Source organism: Populus trichocarpa, chromosome 1 (genome assembly GCF_000002775.5).
Source record: "Populus trichocarpa isolate Nisqually-1 chromosome 1, P.trichocarpa_v4.1, whole genome shotgun sequence".
In the NCBI taxonomy this organism is placed as follows: domain Eukaryota; kingdom Viridiplantae; phylum Streptophyta; class Magnoliopsida; order Malpighiales; family Salicaceae; genus Populus; species Populus trichocarpa.
This window is the reverse complement of record NC_037285.2, coordinates 4241807-4264589: the sequence shown is the minus strand read 5'-3', so window position 1 is coordinate 4264589 and position 22783 is coordinate 4241807. Positions and strand designations below refer to the sequence as shown.

The window sequence follows — 22783 nt, the reverse complement described above, 5'->3', positions numbered from 1 at the left end:
AGATTGTTTTCTAGCTATAATTCCTGCAAGACATAATTACAGTACTAATAGCTAGCACATGCTTGCATGGAAAAGTGGAGTAAGGGATCCAAGGTGTGTTTCCAAGTTATTTTGCTGAATACAATCAAACATGCTTGATAATGTTGGCATACCTAAAGCATATATCCATGTTCTAACCACCATTTGCTTCCTTAAAAAGGTCTAGATTTCGCTTTGTGGTGGGCGGTGGTGGTCAACCATGTGAAAACCTGGTTTTAAAGTTTGAATAAAAGCACGACAATAGTTTTGCTGGCAAGGCTACCAGACGGATCTCCAGGTCGGTGTTTTATTTTGCTCAACAATTTACATATGATTAGTGGCGTATTTATGCTAATATTCCTCATCTTTACCATCACATTACCGCCCTTATAGAAGTTATATTAACAGTTGCAGCAGTTAACTCATTAAAAATCACTCGATCAAAAGTGAAAATTAGGTAAAGGTTAAAAGATATGGCTTGCTTTTATACCCGTTTGGCTACGCGTGCACCTATGGTGCTTTTTCATCTGAAATGCAGGTTGCACCGCAGGTGTACCGTGTAGCTAAACGGAGCCTAATACAGCGCAACTTAACTCTGCTAAGCCTTAATCCTAAGCCAGTGGCAACTGGCTTCATGTATCCACCTCGTCCATTTAATTTTCTTTTGGGGTGAACAACTTTTTTGCATCTAAGAACCAATGATCGAAACTTCAATGCTTCATGCTTGGACAAAATGGTATGTGAATCAAATAGTTGGTGTTGTCCACTCCGTTGTTTGAACACGAACTTATCAGAAAGGGGAAGATTATAACTGATATATTGGACAATTAAATTTCAATATATATAAAGTGGTCATGACAGAAAATGGAACATCCGAGGTGTGTTTTACACATGTTGTTACAAGTGCAAGTTGGCTTACTTTTCAACTTCGGACGTGCAAGGACAAGGCGGTAGAAAAAAGATAAGACTGCGTCTATGTGTGTGGTTGTGGACATGACATTTATCAGCTTCAAAGCTATGATACCAAATGGGTTATGATTTTCTCAGATAAGAAGATAAGAACCAAGTTGTGGCCTCATGTAACTTTCTGTTCGAAAATAAAAAAATAGTACTAGTTTATGTTTTTGTGTGGGGGTTCAATGAGACTCGTGATTTGGATTTTTTGTGCCTTTCTTTTTTGTTTTTTATTTTCCTTTTTCTTTTGTGGTAGGAGAAGCTTTTCCATAAGGCCCAAGGAAACCGATTCTGGGGATCACAAACGGCTTCAATGTGATTCATAATGGGCTGAATTATTTCTGGTAAGTTGAGGATTTGGGCCTATAAATCAATGTTCCTCATCAAACCATAGTCCACAGCTACTACTGTGGTTTGCTGCTAGTTCTATCAACAGAAATTATATGTACGTGCAGATGGGCCAGGCTATCATACAGTTCTCTAACAAATGGGCAATTCAGAGAGCTCATTCATAATCCTATTCCACAGATCCTTTATGTGAAGCATCTGCATCGTAGCACCTGTAATCTATTATCAAGTATTGACAGCTTACAGAGACACCATGGGCCCACATGGCAACTGATTTTTAGATATATCATTTACATGACAGAGAATGTGAGCCACCAATTTCTGATTCATCCAAGTAAGCGGAAGAAGTAGAGGTAGAGTGGTAGAGATGCTTGATATCAGATTCTGCATGCCACATGGCAATCAAGTAGCCAATTAGACATTATTTCTCCTATCCTTCAAGATAAGCCCCTGCATACATTAACAGATTTGCAAACCACCTCCATATACCATTCAAACACAGCACAAACGCTTCGGAAGAAAATCTTTTGGCCACAAAAATGGCTTCTGTTTGTGCTTCTTCTGCCATTGCAGCTGTTTCCATCTCTTCTTCCAGGCAAGTCCTCTCTCAAGTCTCAAATCCCATAAAGACCAACTACATTAATGATGCTATTAACAACTATTAATTAGCTTTGTGACATATGCTAAAGCTTTTTTAACGTATGTTAGAAATGATTCAATCCTAGTAAGTTGATCGTGCTACTTCATTCTAGATTGATTCTTAATTACACTTGAATTTTGAACCATAGTTATACAAGGAAAGATGCCGAAAAATAACGCAAATTTTTTTTTTAAAGAAAAAAAAAAGTGTAGTGAAGTGAATCACGTAAGAAAATATATTGCAGTTCCCAGAAGACTGGGTTCCTCGTTGGGTCAACAAAGGCTTCTTTTCTTAGTGGGAAGAAATTGAGACTGAAAAAGTACACAGCACCAACTGCAGCTCGATCAGTTACGGTTTGTGTTGCAGCTGACCCTGATAGACCCCTCTGGTTCCCAGGTAGCACCCCTCCTCCATGGCTTGATGGAAGGTCAGTTAAAGACTTGTGCTTTAGCCCCAAACCGCCTCTCCTTCTTTCTTTTCATTCATGAAAACAATCAAGGGCTGTGCTTTGCATCCTAAATTTTTGTTTAACTGTTTTCAACTGCAGCCTCCCTGGAGACTTTGGTTTCGATCCTCTAGGTCTTGGTAAGTGAGCTAATTAACCATGAGGTCCTGGCCATTTACTCAATATAACCAATCATGAAATACTTATGCATGTTGTAATTTGTCTGAAACAGGATCTGATCCTGAAACTCTGAGATGGAATGTGCAAGCAGAACTTGTTCACTGCAGATGGGCAATGCTAGGTGCTGCTGGTATTTTCATCCCAGAATTCCTAACAAAGATTGGCATCCTAAACACCCCCTCATGGTACACTGCTGGAGAACTTGAATACTTCACTGACACCACCACACTCTTCATTGTTGAGTTGTTCTTTATTGGCTGGGCTGAAGGGAGGAGATGGGCAGATATTCTCAAGCCAGGGTGTGTTAACACTGATCCTATCTTCCCAAACAACAAGCTCACTGGTACTGATGTTGGTTACCCAGGTGGGCTATGGTTTGACCCACTTGGATGGGGAAGTGGTTCTCCTGAGAAGATCAAGGAATTGAGGACAAAGGAGATCAAGAATGGAAGATTGGCTATGTTGGCTGTCATGGGTGCTTGGTTCCAACACATTTACACTGGCACTGGTCCTATCGACAACCTCTTTGCTCACCTTGCAGATCCTGGTCATGCCACCGTTTTTTCTGTAAGTGCACCCCTAATACTTTAAACAATAGTAGTACATGTAAATAATACAGCAAGAACAAGTTGTTTTAAATTGAGCTAACTATTATAAATGGTATGTTTCAGGCTTTCACCCCCAAGTGAGGAACACTGGTGAACATGCTTGCCTAATCAAGGAAGGAGCTTGAAATATTTGTATTTGTCGATGCAACCTTTGTATCATCACTAGAACTTGTAATGTCTCTGATCGTTATGATTTCTCATAGAGTGCTGTTGCTATGTACAAAAACCACCCATTGAACTTAGATGTCACCGATATATTTGAGCTAGTAACGAAAGTTGCCCAGAAACGCAACCATCATGTACCACATGAAACTTCAGAGCTCGTCATCGGCAAGGCTCTCACTCACTGCTCATCCATCAAATTTTTTATTATTATTAATATGGATGTTCAGACCAGCTTGCGTGAACCTCGACTAATCCCATGGATCCTGAAGTTAACGACCATGTAAGGCTCTAGTGGCTCTGAGATTTGTGAAACTCAAACTGATGACATTTAGAGAGCAAACCTAGAATCTGACCAGTTGAGCTACACCTCTCATGTTTTCATCCATTAATTTTTAAAATAGTGAGTGGAGGCATGACATTTAAGTCTCTAGTAATCCATTTAATACGACGAAAGTAGAACAACAATCCTAGTAAGATAATGTGCAAATTGATGAGGTATCGACAAATCCAAGCAGGCTTAGAAGCAAAGTTTATCTATCTAGAATAATTAGTTAATTTTTTTGTTTTGATAATTTGATTTATTTTTTTTAACCAAGATGGCTAGTGGTTGGTGTCTGATACCTTCAAAAATCTTATTTAATGAATTTGGGTACTCTCTAATGCTTAAGTAAATATCTTTTCGAGAGAAAAAACTATCATATTTTAGAGAAAAACTCTTAAAATAAATATACCATGGAGAATGAAGATTCAAAACCTACATTTGAGAGAGATTCTCGTTCCTTTTATAGCCCATGAGGCATATCTTTTTTTCAAAAAGAAAAGGTTATGGTGTAAGCAAAATATCTCTAACTGATCTGAATAAAATATCTCTGACTTGTTGCATAGTAAAATATTTCTAACTTATCAAAGTAAAATATATATGACTCATGGTCTAATCATGAAGTCTAAAATTCTTTAGAGTTAAAAAAAAAAAAAAGACTTGTGTTTGGCCGAGCTTAAAGATGATGAATATGATAGCTCATCAAATCCATATAATTTTTGGCACAATCTAGATATAATAAGTCTAATAGCTCTCACCGTTTGACTACTCTATCATTTTTTTTATTAACATAGATATTCGGGCTAACTTGCGCGCATCTCGACTAATCACACAGGTCCTGAAGTTAACGACCATGTAAGTCTTCAGTGGCCCTGAAGTTTGTAGGACTCGAACTGGTGATCTCTAAAAAGTAAACCTAAAATCTGATCAGTTGAATTACACCCCTCAAGGTTGACTCCTCTATCTTTAGTTATTCTTTTAAAACAGAGGATATAAAAACAAAAAAAATTGCCGACACATCCCAGATGAAATTAAATGCTGCGAAAATTAATTACTGAAAACAAAACAGATGCCAAGAAACAGAACACAACATTTAATCGGGGAAATAAATTAAGTTATTTATTCGAGATAGATTTAAATCATTTATTTCTAAAACTATTTTGAGAAAGGCGATGTCTACATTCAAATCTAAGTTTAATCTCCTCTGCTTTGAGTTAACCGCGTAGTGGAAGACATCTTCATTATATGAAAACCAACTTTTCTTCTTCTTCTTCTTCTTCTTCTTCTTCAAGTTTAATCTCTTACATTTTACATTCTGTTTAGCAAGAGGCTAATAATAGGTCTCCAACAATGTGAGAGGCAAAGCAGTACTTTCATCCAACCCATCCTATAAAATTCCAATATACGAGGTCTGGGGTTATTGGCAGTGATCTCTTTATTTCTACTATCATAGTTCTAATTTTCAGCATTTGCTTAAGATTAAACTTGTTTACACCCCATGCATCAAGTGATCAAGTAAATCTTTTATTTGAGTCATTTTTACTGGGTTCGTCAAATAAATCTACTAATCGCAGCGGGTATAGAACTCCCCTCTCTTCTTCCTCCTAGCATCAAGTATATCGGTTTATCAGCAAAAAATAAACACTTTCTATGAAATTCCCGGTTCTTGTCTTCGGAACCATTCTTCAAATGTTGGAGTACTTTGCTATAGAAGATTTCATGCAGAAGTATCAAACAAATCCACTCATCATTCTGTTTGGGACCGTGTTCCGCGTTGCGCCCAAAACGCTATTTACCAAAAAACAATTTATTTTAATTTATTTTTTATATATATTTTTAAATCATTTTAATGAGTTAATTTCAAAAATAAATTTTAAAATAAAATAATATATATATTTTTTATATATCTTTAAAAAAAAATTTAAAATAATTTGACCAACACTAATTTGACCGGTGCTTAAAGTGTAATAATAAGAAGCTTTCATTCCCAATTATATCGTAGTGATTGATTAATTTGTGACTATCACCGGAAGCGGAGAATCATTAACCGTTTGGCTCTTTTGGAACGCTTCCACTTTACTTTTTTTTTTTTTTTTTTCAGGTCATTATTAATGGTTTTTCTTTATTATTTTGGCTTGCTGGAAAGTGATTCTTACGTGCAAGTTCACTTCAGCATCCATTTGGATGCCATCTAACAAGCGTACAACACTAAGGTAATTTATGCATATCAGCGAAGTTTTAAAACTGTTCTTTAAGAAGCTCTTTCTTTAACTGGGAGAGGGTAGTTTTATTTTTTAATCATTATTATCATTTTCATGCCTTGACAAAATTTTGCATGCGTAGACAAAATCTGTCCATGATTGAGTCGTCCACATAATTAATAAAAAAAAATTGCAAGTTGCAAACTCTATTAGAATTTAAATAATTTTTCTGATGTAATGTGAATAACAAACCTATCTCTCAATCAAAGTAAGGTTTCAAGGGCAGGGTAGCTCTTTCACCGATTAGATGTGCCTTGCATGCAGGCCTAAATCAAGTGCTAGTTCATGCCAAGTTACAATGAATCAAGTGCTCTTCGACGTTCAGTAAGATGCACCTCAAGAATGATGAAAATACCAGGGTTCAGAAATCTGAAATGGAATCGGCAAGTATCTAAAAGATGAATGCTTGGCAAGATATTTGCTCTGCAAATACTGGAGCATTGAATTCAGTTATCACCACTGATATCTCACACCCACTAGCACATTATACCCTCAGAACTTTTTTAGTTGTGGAAAGCGCACCACTTGCCTAGCATCCAGTTCATACACGATACACCACGAAAATGGCTGAGTCGTACTCCAGAAATCATAGCACCACACGACACAGATGGATTTGGTAAAGGCACATTGATCTTCATTCGAAGATTGGTATATATAGACTGGATTTCCTAATATGCAAGCATTCACTGTAAATTCTCAGCCATCTAGAAATAAATAAGAATCCACACACTATTAAGATATTCTCAAACACGCAAAAATTAACCTCGTGTTTTCTTTTAACCTCTTATCCTATGAGATGCCACTTCACAGAAACATTCCTACACAGTATAAGCTTTAACAATAGAAACTATATGCCTGATAGAGAATCAATACCAAACATCATAAGCAAACAAGAATTCAACTACTTAAAACTTATCAGTTATCGATTTTTATAAGAATTTCAGTACTCAATGTATTCATCACTGTCATTGCAGGTTACAACCAACTAATCTTCCATCTCATCTCCCTCTCTCCATCCAAGTATCTCTTCAACTTATATTATATTACAATTCAATCTTTTCCAGAGTTTGGGAAAATCCGAAAAAGAAAAGAAGTTTACATAAAAATATGAGAGAGAGCGAGAAATTAATTAATATTCACTACCACAACAGACCCGAAAACAAATCTTTAAGGCACGAACCGGGTCAAGATGGGCGGTTTGGTGACCTCATAGAGATTTGAACCGGAATAGGCCGACCAGTACCTGTCCCGCCGCAGCTACTACACGCCATGCGACCGGAACCAGAACAAGTCCGGCAACCCACATCTCGGTCTGACCAACGGGAACAAAGACAAGCGACTCGACGCGTGCCGTTGCAAGATGGGCACGTCGGACCAGCCATGGGCTTCTGGCCCATAACCGACTTGACCAGAACCGCCCCGGCTAGCACACTAAGACCCGTTGCCAACTGGGTCAAAACGATCGGTTCCATTATCCTTCAGAGAACAAAAACTAACAAGAAGGGGAGAGAGATACGAGTTGTGCAAGAGAAGATAGAAAGTGAGTTTGATTTCTTGTTTGTTTGGATGGTAAATTTTAGTTTGATTTTAAGGAAAGTGGTAGCAGAAATCTACACGTAGACGCGTGAGTGTTTGGTGGTGGCTGGGAGTTGTTTTTTTGTAGTGTAGTGAACAATATTTTTATATCATTTTATATTTTGGTGGGCGACGTTGCTTCTTCTTCTTGTTTGGAGTTGATTTTTTCTTGGTGTGTCAGCTTACGATTCCATTATTGCTTTTGCTAGCTAGTAGACTTCTCCAGATGGACCACGTCTTCTTTCTTTGTTTTTGAGTGTTTCACATCTTACTTGTCACTGCTGTTTGATGCCCGGACGGCTGTCCCATCTTTTATCCATGTTCCATGTGTTGATGGCCCTTCATATGCTTTCCTCCTCCTGCACTCAAAATAAAAATAAAAAAAACACATGATTTTCTTCCTTTTTATCTGCATTATTGAAAAACTCTCTTTTTTTTTTTTTTTGCTCGCTCATTTCTATTTAGAAATGTAGTAAAAATTATTGTTTTAAAAACGTTATTCACTTATAAGTATACGAGATAGTATTTTTTTTTTAATTTTAAAATTTATTCTTGATATCAATTGAAAAATAATTAAAAAATTAAAATTCTTTTAGAATGCGGTTGTGCCGAGTGACAAACGGAAGATTTCAACTTCCATAACCGTCATATATGTTCTCAAGCAAAAGTAAGACTACTAAGCTTTCTTATTATTGGTCAATGATGGCAAAGACTCGACTACTGTATAAAACAGTTGTCTAAAAGCTGGATAGTTTATTAGCAAATAATTGATCGTTACGTACCAACAATTCGCTTCTTTTCAAACCCTAAAGATATAGCAATATTGCATTAGTCAATCATTGCTAAATGTTTTTATATTATATCGAGCGCGTGCTTCCGGCTGACTTGGAATTATTATGCACGTACCTTCCAGGCAAAAACAGCGTGTGTGAGCCAAGCAATGGGAAGATTACAAGAAACTTTCGGCACGAGTCTTATCAGCAGTGTTTGACGTTTGAAGAGTTCATTGCTCAAAATTACAGAAATAATGAACAATCTGCCCCAGCTAGAGTTAGATACCATTCCAATGGTGTGTGAAGATAGCCATTCACACATGATTACTGGGGACTTGAAGGAGAATACTCTTTACTGATTTGGTAGAGGAAAAGAGTAGCAGATAGAAAAATTAAAACCTCTCTTCTTGAAATCATTCCAATTGAATCTTAAATCAAATCTCGCATTTGAGAGAGAGAGAATTTAATACTCTCAAAAAACTTGTCTGATGTTAATGTTGATTCTCGAGGTTCTGATGAACTCTTAGAAATCTATCTCATCACAGAAATGTGATTCAAGGGTTGCGATTTCAGTATTTTCTTTGTTGGAAAAGATCCTAGCTAGGCACGCCTGTAATGATCAGAAATCAAAGCAGAGAATTAATATGCAACAAAATTAAATACGCAGGAACAGAAGTCACTAGAACAGTAGGCTAAGCACAATGATGTCAATTAATTCTTGCTATAAACAGCTTCTTCATAGTTCACAGAAAATATGAATTTCATGTGTGGAAGTTCAGTGAATTGAGGTAGGTTTTTGGCTGCCTATCGAAAATAAACCAGAAACTCTCCTTTGACTTGAGTTTTACGGTTTACCCATGTAAGGCTAAATTTTGAGGGTAAAACATGAGGATGAAAGCTTTATTTAGAAAAAAATACAAATCTTTAATTCAAGATATTCCAGAGGCTTTCAATCACCATGAAAACATTCCCCTGCTTCTCCAGCCATGAGCACCACATCACCACTTTGGAGAACACTGCTAATGGTGGATCATCTCTAGACTTTCCACCCGAAAGGAAAATAGCCTTGCAGCCCAAACAGAGGGGAGAGAAAGATCGAGCCAGCAACTAACACCTCTTCTTTGGGTTGAAAACGTTCGAGAAAATGATAGAATAAAGAATTCCCAAGATACCTCATGCTTACAATAGGTTTACTCCAATCAGCTTCCATGTCATCCAAGTGCCCACCCTAGTGTATCTCCTGACAGGAGACACAAACATTGTTGTGTACATTAGTTCCATTTCCAAGACATTGAATTTTAACTAAAGTAGAAGATTTGTAGCCAGCTATATAAATGCTGAGGATATGTAAAGTGTAAACCCCTGCATGGTTGTTTTACTGTTTCTGCAGTTTAAACCAGTGAACTTTTAGTCACAATAGCGCAACCTTACCATTGCACTAAGGCCCATAAGCCAATAAATATTAAATAGAAAATGGACCAAAAGAAGATATAAGCAAACTTTCTATTGAAAATCACCTGGTGCAAAATAGTTTACTATTGCACCTTCTGGCTGAAATTCTTCTCACATGGGCATTGCGGAAGCAGCCATTTTCTTAGCCAGCTGACAGAGTTCATCAGGGATCTTGTTATGTGGAAGAGATAGTTTGTAGTAACGCTGCGCCACACAAAAAAAACACATTTAAATTCATTTCAAGTTGTAAGAAGCATACCTTCTAAAAGAAATGCTGCGTTAATACATTTCAAGTGTTACAGAAATCATCCTCTAAAAGATGATGATGACAATAAACTAAAATACAAAAAGGACTAGCTTGGATCTCTAGTCAATTAAGGTGGCTTGATATGGATTTGAGCAGCAATGTTTAAGTGTTTAAAGACTATCTTCTTACATGCAAAGGTGTTCTTAAACTGCAGTGAGTTGACAATACTTTCTGTGCACAAAAAAGTGGACATTTGTTTTCACCACAGACTGATTAAACTGAGCTGCTATCTCCAAGCACAAGCTCTCATCAAAATCCTATGTAAAAGCAAATTAAACTGTTACTTTCAGACGTGCTTGTGTCTTAAACATTATGCACCTCTTAGTAGGAAAGCAGGGTATAGTGTTGATCGCAAGTAAGTTTATTACAATCACTTCATGTGAAATATACACATTGTTGAGTGATATTGAGTGATCAAAATTCCAGGGCATCCATAATGCATTGGGACAGATTGGGCGTTGTAACCAATAAGCAAACCCCAATCTTCCTCACAAACTCCACCTATGAGCATCTCCATTGCTGACACAACCATTGGGCCTAGAGTTCAAACTATGGGGCGTATTTTCGTCCTCCGCCAGCACTTTCCTCTCTTTCTCCGCAGTAAACAGGTCACTTGTAGGCCCATGGATTGCTTTGTGATTAGTTCTATTGGGAGGCTGCAGGAAACTCATGAAGCTCTCCCTTATCCATTGGCATTACTCATCAACACTCAATGCCCCATGAGTGAAATAAAAACCTGCGAAGTTTTGCCTTTTCGATTAAAAATACTTAAGAAGCCTTGTTTCTCGTCATGGTCCCATCATGATTTAAAAAAAATTGATTTTTTTTAATTTTAAATTAATTTTTTAATATTTTTTTATATCAAAAATAAAAAATATTATTTTAATAATTTTTTTTTAAAAAAAACAACTTTTACCACATTTACACCCAAATCAATCTGAATTAAACAGAAAATAAAATATATTTAAATCAGCGATTAGCATTTCCAAACAAGCAACTACTTCCATCAACTCATAATTACGCAATTTAAATTTACTTAAACTAGCCAGCATGGAAAATGCAAGATTGGTACCAGGCCGACTTTCCAAGCCGAAGACAGGTTGACCAAAACTGCAATAAAAACGATAATCCTAGGAGGAAGTTTACCGTTTTGATGAAATTGACTTGAAATCTAAAACCTCTGACAAGTCGACTTGCTTGGGTTGCTTTTTCCTGAGGAAAAAAAAAAATAGAATTCGATATTAGCTCGATTAATTAACCGCAGAATTAACAAAGCACGTTTTTAATCAATTTTTTGTTCACAAATTAAAAGATTTATGTTAACTACTTATGTTATCAATTTAATCGTATGATTTTAATAAATTAAATATCACATGTCACCTTATGAATAACAATGAAATTTAAAGAAGGGAGCGATGCTATAAAGCGAAGTTATTGTAGAATTATCCTATACATTCTCAACCAGGATAGATTTACACCGATAGGATAAATTAAGTTTTTATCATATATTTTTATCAAAAAAAAGATTAGATTAAAAAAGATTCACTAGTATAAATTTTCTAAAATACAAGCACGTCCCAGTGTAGACGCGCTGGGTCTCGCGCTAGGCAGACTCAGCCACAATTAAACTTGACAGTGTGTTAAGTCCTGGACACGCTTGAGGGAATGAGCTTTCTCCGGACACGCTTGAAGATATAACCATCCTTCCTAAAAATGTCAAATGAGATACCCTTCTCCCTTGAACTCATCTAAGAGAATGACCCACCTCTCTTGGGTTACCTAGGGAAAGAGTCCAGCCTTCATTGGCTCGGCTATATTTGACGTATTAAATCCTAATTTCTCTATATTTTTTAGGTGTATAAAAATCCTACAGGAATTGTTATATTTTCACCAAACATTAATAGATGTACATTAAATGTTATTAAGGTAAAATTATACTTCAAACCTTTCTTTTCACAAAAAAAGCAAGACTCATGAGGTATAAATATATCATGAGATATTCAGAATAAAAGGTTCACAAACTTCATTATCTACTACATATATATTTTCAGAGTATCTCTCTCTAGAATATTATTGTATTTTTTTTCTTTAAAAAAATATTTATTTAAATATCTGAGAGTCCTCAACTCTATAAAAAAAAATCTTTTTCAGGTACTAATTACAAGCACCTTAACTTAATAAACACTATGTATAAACTATCAATTATCTTAATTAAAGAAGAGAATAGATAAAATTAATAGGAATAATTGATTAACCGATTATCTGCTACTTCAATGTTTTATATATATATATATATATATATATATATATATTATGGAATTTAGGTAAGATTTAATTAGATAAATCGAATTTAGTCATGTCAGTTATTTTTCTATTTAAATTAAACTTTAATTCAAGTCATACTTTAGAGTTTAGACCGAGTTTAACAGAGCACGGCGGAAGCAGCCCTTGTTCCATCCAGAGCAGCCACGTCATCGAAAGATAGAGAAAAAATCTGGCTAAATGAACAGACAGTTTAAAAGCCTTAAACCCAACAACACAGATAATATATAAATAGCCCCAAAACACAAAATTCTAACGCTAATTCTCCATAATCATCAAAACAAGAAGAAAAGAAATGGCGTGCACGAGTGTGCTGCGTTCTGTTTTGACAACAGATCCATGGATGATTCCTCTCCATCAAAACCGAGCCATCATCTATTATTCTCTCTCATCGAGAAAAACCGTTGGAGTTTCAACCAGTAAGACACCAAGCATTAGGGCTCCTGAATTTCATCACTTTGGAAGACCAAGACCCACTCATGTTAATTGTTTCAGCTCTTATAATAATAACAACAACAATGAAGATGACCAGGATCAAGACCCCCCTCAAGAAGCTGTTCTCAAAGCTATTTCTGGTTTGTCTACTTCTTCTTCTTTGGCCTTTTGGGTATTTGAATTGAATTTGTCTGGCATTTTAATTTTTAACATGATAAAATGCAGTCATTTAGTTAAATGGATTTAAGTTCCAATTATAATTAGACTGACAATTAGTTTGTTAGAAACAAGGGAATGTGATGTAATGTAACCGGAGGAGTTTATTTCTCTGTTACTACATTTCTTCTGACCGTCCTATTTAATTTTTTTTTAGTATTATTATTATTATATTTTAATTCATGATAGCCAAATGTGTTTTCCCAATTATGTATTTATTGTATTTTATTAGTACTGCTATTTTGGAGAGTTCCGGGTTAATTGAATTTGTTGTGAAGTTTTTATATGCCAAAGGTTAATGGATATCAATGCTTTCAGCTGATTCTTGTTGTATTCCATTTGTTCTTGTTATAATTTGTGTGAAGCATACGGTCACGTATTGATAGAAACTTCTGTTGATGATCCAGAGGTATCAAGGACAGAAGGGAGGGTTGGACAAACCACAAATGTGGTTATTGGTGGTACGGTAGCAGATGATTCTACTAATGAATGGCTTGCTTTGGATAAGAAGGTACAGATGCTTGACCTCTTTCGATTATCATTCCCTTTCTTTGTTAGCTTATTGATTTTATTCTTGTTAGACAATATTCTTTATTTTGTTTTCGTATTCAACCTCTATTCCATGTCAATAATATTAATCATAACTGCTCACAGACATCTGTTACAGATATTGATTTTGTTACACTTTAGAGTCTAGATTTTTATTATGCATGGTCGATGAAGTTATGATCTTGTAGACACTGTTCTTATGTGTTTGTCAAACTCGTACAAATTTTGCATCTGAACAGTAGTATTATTTACCTTCCAGGTAAACTCATATCCAACAGTTAGAGGATTTACTGCAATAGGTACAGGAGGTGATGATTTTGTGCAAGCTATGGTTATTGCTGTTGAATCTGTAATTCAACAACCAATCCCTGAGGTATATGTCCTTTCTTGTTGCTGCAAATAATTAGTAGAAAAGATATATAAGATGGCAGTGCGTTGAAAGAAGTAAACCGCGAGGAGACATGTATTGTGTCTTTTCTTGTTAATGTTGAATCCTTTTTGTTTTTTGCATTACCTACAGGATTGTTAATTGCATTTTTTTTTTCATTGAAGTTTTTATGTTTATGGTTTTGTAGGCTGTTCATTTATATTTCCTTACACTAAGGTTTTTTCATTAAATATCATGAGTGGTCTCATCCAATATCTAATTGGCATTAGAATTTCATAAGCACGTGAAAAGTAATGGATGCTCTAGCACATAGATATTGAACAGAGGTGCTTATTGTCTGCCAATACAGAGTTGAACTTCTTTCAATAGCATGTTACGCTTGCCAGAGTAGATGACAATGCATTCTGGATGGAGTTGTGCATTTCCTATGTGATTGAAATTAATGGTTGGCTTCTGTAACTCGCATGATTAGTTCAAGGTTGCTCCCGTGATTGATTGCATTCATCAGATCTAAAGTGATTGATAAAAGAAGATTTTAGGTGGAGAATCTCTGGCCATAACATCTTTTCTCCAGATATTAGAGATACTATAAGTGTTTTATAGACTGCAATGGTAATTTGTATTTTGCATCGAGAAAAGAAATCTTTCTTTTCTACTAGGAATATTAGGAAGAACCTTTCTCGTAAAATCTTGTCTATTAATAACTTTCTATTCCAACATAATATACAGGGCTTTAAAGACAGAAGGGAAAATGTATTTAAAGAAAGTGATTGGTTAACTTATTTATGGTTTCCTACTGGAAATTTCTCTGCAGAAATTTGAAAACGGAAACTGCATGGTCTGAACCAAGTTATCTTGTTAGTTTTTCAAGATATGATAGGTTCTGAAGCAAGTTATCTTAGTTTTTCAAGATATGATAGCTTAGGGAAACATGGATTTGGGTTTCAGAATTGGTAAGTAGATGATGTCCATGCCTTTATTTTTCCACATCCAGTTTGAGGGAATGACTACTAGTCCTGCTATAATGGAAACCTTCATGATAACATGTGAGTAGTGAAATTCCTCATCAAATAGCTTGCAATTATGGAAGAGTGCCTTGTCATCAGCTGTGCTTTACACGTGGTGCATTACCATACCATTTCTCATCAAATAGTGTTGGTGAGTCTAGGATTTGAAGCACATGATTAAAAACCTTGGATGATGGGACTAGAATATGCAGGCCATATGAATCTGTTGGTTAACAGTCACAAGTAGTAATGAGGAAGGCCTGTTTGACAATATCATGCTGGCCACAAATTGGCAATGGTAGTTATGCACATCCGGGGCTAAAGAATAGCGGACAAAGATGTTATAAGGGCTGGTGTTGAAAGTTTCTGGCAGATACAAGCATTTGTAATTTTTGCTGATGTTGCAAAGTGAAACAGATGCCACATATTTTATCTGTCATCGTTATTATGCCTCAACTTATGGCTAAAAAACAAATTGTCTTCTTCCTTCTTGCAACACTAATGGTTGACTTTACCATTAAAGTGATTAAACTGTTAGACAACAATATGAACCTTATCAGAAAAAAAGCTTAATTTCTCAATTAGATTACTGTTTTGGATGTGTCAATCTTGCTGTCATGCTTTGGTTCTTGGTCAGTTACATAGAAAGAAATGTTATATTTAAAGGCATGTTTGGGTTACTTATGCTGTCCAGGAAGGAAAAAAAAGAAGGAAAAAGCTGAGATTGCTATCAATTTATTGTAATTTCATCAATATTAAGAGTCTCTATCTTAGAACATGGTGAATTTTCTTACTCTCAGTATTGCAGTTTGAAGAAATAAGTTGACCTATTGAACTGATGCTGATTGTTTCAAAATGCTTACCTGTTCTTGAAAAACTTGACACCTTTTAGAAATAAATATAACCGGATTGTTATTAAACTAGATGATCTTTCTTTCTTGTTTTCTTTTTTAAGACCTTTTTCTTTGATTGCGAATCTGAGTAACTTGTTGAATTATCTACCTAAAGCTTGTATTATAAACAAGTATCTAATTACATTAAGCTACTTCTTTTTTTCCAGGGTCGAGTGAGGCAGAAAGTATCTTCAAGGGGCAAATATGTGTCGGTCAACATTGGTCCTGTTCAAGTTGTTTCTAGTGAGCAGGTCTCTTTCTCTCTCTCAAGCACGTAAAAGATATTGATGAGATATATTTTGTAGCTTTTTATGGAAACCAAAAGGAAAGAAAAGGGGCTGATATGTCTATATATTTATGCTTAATAAATGATATGTTGATTATTTTGCGCATGATGTCAATAACACCTGGTGATAATTTGTTGACATGGAACTTCTCATTCTGCCAGGTTCAAGCTGTATACAATGCCATGAGGAGAGATGATCGGATGAAGTACTTTTTGTAGTATGAAACTCCTTTTGTTTTGTATAGAATGCTGATATGTGGGGCTGAACAATTTGCCTCTCTTTTAAGATTTCCAGTCTTTCTTTCCGAGTTATGTTCTTTGATAAGCGCAGGTGTTACTAGTTAAGAAATCTTGATTCAGTATGATCTGTTAGATATTTATTTGAGATGTATATTATAATGATTTGATAATCACAAAATAGGGAGCAAATACCTTTTGTAATTTCATGCTTAATCTACAATAGATAGATTGGCTATGGATAAAAACTATATCGAGCATGGTTATGAATTTCTTTCTTCATTTTCTTTTTGTGGTTTGCAATTACTTGGAAGGCAGGGAAGTCTTGTTTTGAGTTTGTTGAACTTGGGGTTTTTATGTGTAATGACTTCTATGGAAGTCCAGAAAATGTGATACAAGGAAATTTTGTGTAATTGTGGCCTTATGTTAATTCCGCCTCCTAACACCAGGTAATCATGACTACATCACAGTTAGCACGCATTTTGGCTATGCTTTTTTCTCATATTCCAAAGGTTCTTCCATTGCAAAACTAGCAATATTGAATATTGATTATTCCCATTTTTATATGTAGGACTGGCATATTTGACCTTGCACCTGCTTGTAACTTCCGTGGATGGGTCTCAGACTGATATCAGGTGCTTATAACGGTATAGACTTTGTTGGTTTGCATTGTTTCTTGCCTCAACTAACATATGCTCGTAGTGGTAGGGGGACAACTCTGTTAGTAAGAAGTGTTCTTATAGTCAAGCTAATAACAATTTCTACAGTTTATCAGGCTTTATTACAAGGGACTGTTTCTGCTACCATAGTCTAAGTCAAGGTATGCTGTATGACATCAGAATCAGTTAAAGTTTGCTCTTAGATACAGGTATGAGATATGATTTTGTATGTAAGGGCTCATAATTTGATGTTGATTGGAGGTGAGTCGTTGGAAAATACTTGCGAAGATGCTGTTTTAAATAAAACTCCAAATGCATAACCTTGTGGAGTATTGACTCAGTCATCTAGTTGGTTGTCGGTAGTTTTATTTCACCTAGTATTGAGTATTGACTGGCCTTACAGAGCAGCTACAGTCACCGTGGTGCTGCTATGCGGCTGACTGTTTACAAATTGCAATTAGGCAGTCTTAGCACTTTCAGATTAGAGGCAAAGCCTGATTACTGGAGACTTTCATATAATCTTTTCTTATACCAAAACTCTTGCCTTGATTTCGCGTAGATGGAAAGTATCCTGTCCTTACCTTTCAAATGTTCAAAAGTATGGTCTAATAATTTTGCATCAGCTTGTTAATTGTCATTGGTAAATGATGTGTTTTGCTCTAGAATAGCCCATCCTCATTTAAAATTAAGATGCAACGCCGTGGTACCTGCAGGATGTAATCACAGAAGCATCTCCCATACAATATACCATTCTCCAAATAAGTCTTAGATTGACTCTATGACCAGTCCTTCTCAGTCCAAAAGGAATAATTTATTTTTAACGTCTTTAAATCATCAAGCAGTCGCCATCTCTTTATAATTTAATATTAATGTAGGTGATTAGCAATATAGCATCGGCAATTTGATAATAAATATGTAAGTTTATGCTATTACTGAGTTCCACATCTTTTTCTGCAACTAGGATAGATAAAAAGTGGGCGATTAGTCCAGATTGATTATTGGAATTTTATGCCAAACTCACATTGCAAAAATATAAATAAGCCATAGCTCTTCAATTATTGGGTGGATACAGTGTTATTGCACTAATTGAATCACTGTTTCATAGTTCCATCTTGTGTGAAACTGCTATCGTCACTTGTGGGTCTTTATCTCTGTCCTAATGTCTTTCAATTTCTTTATTAGGCCAATTTGACCCATTTTCTGCTGTAAAATATATTTATATGGGAGTGGCTGGTCTGCACATCTACATTTGTGACTTTGTTCTTTACTCTTTCTCCGTTCTTCTCTTTAATTTTGGAGCCCGATAAACTTTCTGGTCTTCTTATTTTGTTTAGAAGGCACTAGGAATCATGTTGAGTAATGTAGAACAGTTGATGCTAAATGTAGATTCCAAGGTCGGTGCTCTCTTTTCCTGTTATTTTCAGGATTTTTTTTTCTTACCCCATCTAAATATTTGCTAGCAAAATCCTGATGTGAGGATTCTGATTATTTGTAACTGTTTAGGATCTGCTAGAAAGAAAACTTGAAGATTCACCATCAGTGTTTGTATCCAGTTCACCAACACAGAATAGCAGACCAAGCAGCATGGTTGTAAAGGCAAGTCCTAGTGACCTTTTGTATGGATTTTTCTCTTACATAAATAGCATGATTCATATTAGTTTCTAGCTAAATGTGTATGACATGATGTAATTTTTGACATGAACAGAAGGAGCACGCCATAATTCCAGCTCATCTGATAGCCGAACGATCCATGGTCTTGACCTGAGATGTTCAGGACCAATAACACGGTGAAATGCAATATATGAGGCAGTTATGTTTTTGCAAAGTACCCTCAATATTGCGCAACGGTATTGTGGTAGATGGAGAAAACACAATTGATCTTACTAATCTTTGCATCAATGAGGAATCGTCCAGAACCACACCGGACAGTAAGCCTGGTTCCCCAAAGAGTCTTGGCGCTAGAGAGTGTACTCCATTCACTCGCAGCCTACCTGATATTGACACCGGACGCAATGGGGATGATTGGAGAGAGCTACCCTTTCTTCAGAGGTAATTACTATATGACAATAATCGGGGAAGAAAATGATACGATACGTGAATTTGCTATTTGTAAAGAATCAAAGGTTATTCCAATGCCAGAAACTTGGCTGAACCTGCGGATTAAGGGGTCGCAACATAGCCAATTTCTTAGAAGGAAGTGCAAGCACATCCCAAAGGGGCTTTTCTCTTATCCTGCTATTGTCAATGAGACCAGATATTCTATGCATTGGATATCAGAGGCGCACAGAAATTCATGGCGTGCTCTCATTGATGCCACAGGCATGGTTTTTGGAGAAGACAGACTGGCCCTTGCACACCACCGCCCTGACTTCGTGTTATGTACACTTGCTTAGTCAATCTTTTTCCATAAATCTACCCTCTGGTAAAAAGTAGTAAATCCAAGAAAACAAGAAACAAGCTAAGCTAAAATATGAATATGTTTGGATGCTAAAATAACAAAATAAAAGTACAACTACAAACTCAATCCGACAAGCATTAATAGTTCATACGGACATGACAAAGCATATGACAGATGTAAACTAATTGGAATACTTATTAATAAATTCACATATTTAAATAATAAAGATAAGAGTATAAATATTCAACTAATTTTTTTTTGAAAAGTTTGCATCGTAAATAAATTCTCTCGGAAAACGCATTCGACTCTGACCCGTGATTCCACTAGCTTACCGTGATTCCACTAGCTTTACTGTTGCATGATATTTTTATAAAATATTTTTTAATTAAAATAATATTTTTTATTTTGATATATCAAAATATTTTAAAAAATATTAATTTATATTTTAAAAATGAAAAGTAATTTAAGAAGTTTACAAAAAAACGATTTGAACAAACAGTGACATTTCAAAATAGGAAACAGAATGCATGAAAACCCTTTCCTGCCTTCCAAACATTTTTTTTCTTTGAAATTCGTGAAACAAAACAAAAAAAAAAGAAAAAAAGTTAAAAGCAGTTTTTCCTTCGTGTCAGGGGCTCTCCTCCGCAATCTCATGAGACAAATTGATAGATGGCAGCTACCAATGGGCTCCACAATTTTAAAAAGTGTACTGATAAATGGCAACCTTAACATGCTTGATTCATTCCGCAAATTTAAAATGTATTTTACCACTATGCTGGTCTGCAGCAAAGAAATTGATAGATAGCCGCACAGGTGTCTATAAATCATTGATGATGAAAGTTACCCAAATATTGCAAGCAAATAGAGTAATTAACCTTCCATTTTGCAATTGCCACCTACAGCTTTTACCTAATAGAATATATTTTCTCGTTTTAAAATATTTTAATTTTTTTTCAAATTAATTTTTTATATATATTTTTAGATTGCTTTTACATGTTTATATTAAAAAAAATTAAAAAATTAAAAATTTATTTTAATACATTTCTAAACTAAAAAAATATTTTACAAAATAATAATTATCATAATACTAATCAGGCTGAAAATCCAATCCAGTGCGGAGTGACGCCCAAAAGACTCAACAATAACTCCAATATGAAGAGGTTAGTTTGTTGGCAGCAGGTTTATTTTCTTAGAACATCAAGATTCAAATTTTAATATCAGAAGGTAAAAAAAAAAAAACTAAATGTATACTTTTATTTTTTAAAATACTTTTTATTTGAAAAAATATTAAATTAATATTTTTATAAGTGTTTTTAATAATTTTAATACTCTTATGAAAAATAAAAAATAATATTTTAATATATTTTCAATTAAAAATAATTTTAATAAGCACAATTTTTAAAAGCATACGTGCGTGCTTGTTATTGTATTTTTACGTGGGTTTTAAAATCATACATCAAAAATCCTTTTAGTGTTTTTTTTTATAATATTAATATGCTGATAATAAAAATAAAAAAATAATCTTACTATATTTTTTAAATAAAAAACACCATATCAATATATTAAACGGGCAATACAAGACATCACTAAACACACACTATCTGATAGTGAAATAATTGGGCATCTACTTAAATCTCCATATTCAAATTTCATCTGTCCCCTGACTCAACCCACTCTTTTCCCTCGCAAGATATTTTCCGTGAAACAGAAATATAATAAAATAAAATTCTGTCACCTCTCTGTGTCTCATTTATCTATCTTGTCAGAAGCACAGAAAAAAGCGTTTTTTAGCAAAACCAACCATCACTCTGGCTCACATTAGCAGCTGGAGGGATCTCAAAATGCCATAGCCGCCCTACAGCCTTAACCAAATACTTCCTGCACAAAAACTCCTCCGCAAACATTTTCTCCACTCTCCGATTCACATCATGTAGAAACACATGCGTCACTCCTGATCCTTTCCTCTCCCTAGCCATCACCGCCGCTGAAAATATCGCCGCCATCCTCCCTGGTGCCTCCGGGAAGTACCCTCTTGGCGCATCAATCATTATCAAATCCCATTCCTTGTCATAAACTTCGTCAGGCAATCCAGTCAGTGCTAACCTACACTTATAATTGCCGCGTAAGTACGCTTTACTTGGCGAACACAACGGTTCAGACCGGTACGTTTTCAGGAGGCTGTCGGCTTCCTTTAGTTGCGTCAAGTACTGAACCGTATGCGCATTTAGCGTTGGAGTGTTTTTGACGATTGTCTGAACCCACTTAGGATCTTCTTCGAGAAACAAAGTGGTGCCATGTGGATTTAATGATGTCCACATGAGAGAATCAAAACCGAGACCAAATACAAGGAAGTTACAGGGTGAACGTGTTTTGAGGACATCGAAAGTGACTGATATTTCGGCTAAAGATTGTTGTGGGACGATCTTTGAAGTTGCATAGTGGAGGATGGATTGGAGTTGAGTTGGTGTAGCGGCGTACTCCGCGGCGGCGCGGGCTTTGGCCGAGGCAAATGAGCAGAGGCCGAAGGAAGAGATGTTACCAACGGACCGGATTAAGTTTGAAAAAAGAAGTGCACCGATTATTAGACCGGATAAAGCCACTACGAAGAGACAGGACCTTTCCGGAGTGAATTGGGGTCTCTTCATTTCTATTTCTTTTTCTTTTTGATAAATTTTCCGTTTGGTTTTGGGGGAAAAGAAAAGAAATGAAACAATGGGTTTTTGATTTGCGTTATGTTGTTATTATATAGAGAGATGGGAAACGAGTGGGTGACAGACTCGGCTACTCGTGAAGGTTTTGTTTTTGGACATAAATATTCACATGAGTTTAATTTTTTTAAAAATTTTATTAAAATAATAGGAGCCAAAAACAACAAGTAAAAGAAAGTTAAATGAGAATAAAATTTTTAAAAAATTATTTTTTAAAATTATTTTAAATAAATAAATAGTAATTAAAAGAATAAAAATCAAATCTAATAAAAAAAAGTTGAAACATGATAAAATTGAAAAAAAAAATCAATTTCATAAATTATTTTAAATAAAACAAATAATAATCAAAAGAATGAATATCAAACTTGATAGATAAAATTTTTGAAAGATGATTAAATTGAAAAAAAAATTAAATTTTATAAATTATCTTTAAAAAATAAATTGCAATTAAAATAATGAGGATTAAATTTGATATGTAAAAAAATTTTAATTAAGAAAATGATAGTAGAAAAATAAATAACAATTAAAAGAACAAAAACCAAAATTGATATAAAAATCAAATTTTAAGAGACGATATTGAAAAACAATTAAAACAAAAGATTCAAAATAAAATATACAGCAATTAAAATGATCAAATTTG

General features: G+C 35.1%; 4 protein-coding genes and 1 long non-coding RNA gene across 7 annotated transcripts; 2 read left to right on the top strand and 3 right to left on the bottom strand.

Annotated features, from left to right (window-relative positions):
- Positions 1 to 1746: 1746 nt before the first annotated feature.
- LOC7482788 (chlorophyll a-b binding protein 7, chloroplastic) lies at positions 1747 to 3480 on the top strand. Its single transcript, XM_024598374.2, has 5 exons — positions 1747 to 1915; positions 2205 to 2387; positions 2508 to 2545; positions 2638 to 3152; positions 3257 to 3480. The coding sequence occupies exons 1-5, from the start codon at positions 1860 to 1862 to the stop codon at positions 3272 to 3274; spliced, it is 810 nt and encodes a 269-aa protein (XP_024454142.1). The 5' UTR covers positions 1747 to 1859; the 3' UTR covers positions 3275 to 3480.
- Positions 3481 to 6949: 3469 nt separating this feature from the next.
- LOC7482787 (uncharacterized) lies at positions 6950 to 7634 on the bottom strand. Its single transcript, XM_002297807.4, has one exon. It carries the CDS (start codon positions 7408 to 7410, stop codon positions 7123 to 7125), a length of 288 nt encoding a protein of 95 aa, XP_002297843.1. The 5' UTR covers positions 7411 to 7634; the 3' UTR covers positions 6950 to 7122.
- Positions 7635 to 8979: 1345 nt separating this feature from the next.
- On the bottom strand, positions 8980 to 10128 carry LOC112326033 (uncharacterized). Of its 2 annotated transcripts, none has more exons than XR_008058177.1 (2): positions 9804 to 10128; positions 8980 to 9526 (listed from the first exon to the last, which is right to left on the bottom strand). It is a non-coding gene; the product is annotated as an uncharacterized LOC112326033 (long non-coding RNA). The 2 variants fall into 2 exon arrangements; XR_008058176.1 differs by having other exon boundaries at positions 9831 to 10128.
- A 2451-nt stretch (positions 10129 to 12579) lies between these two features.
- LOC112326035 (uncharacterized) lies at positions 12580 to 16660 on the top strand. Of its 2 annotated transcripts, none has more exons than XM_024593256.2 (5): positions 12580 to 12942; positions 13384 to 13529; positions 13827 to 13940; positions 16023 to 16106; positions 16304 to 16660. In XM_024593256.2, exons 1-5 carry the CDS (start codon positions 12663 to 12665, stop codon positions 16358 to 16360), a joined length of 681 nt encoding a protein of 226 aa, XP_024449024.2. In that variant the 5' UTR covers positions 12580 to 12662; the 3' UTR covers positions 16361 to 16660. The 2 variants fall into 2 exon arrangements, with proteins under 2 accessions (XP_024449024.2, XP_024449025.2); XM_024593257.2 differs by having other exon boundaries at positions 12582 to 12942; positions 13426 to 13529.
- A 4279-nt stretch (positions 16661 to 20939) lies between these two features.
- On the bottom strand, positions 20940 to 22169 carry LOC7460546 (probable methyltransferase At1g27930). Its single transcript, XM_002297806.4, has one exon. The coding sequence runs from the start codon at positions 22078 to 22080 to the stop codon at positions 21223 to 21225; it is 858 nt and encodes a 285-aa protein (XP_002297842.1). The 5' UTR covers positions 22081 to 22169; the 3' UTR covers positions 20940 to 21222.
- Between the last annotated feature and the right edge of the window lie 614 nt (positions 22170 to 22783).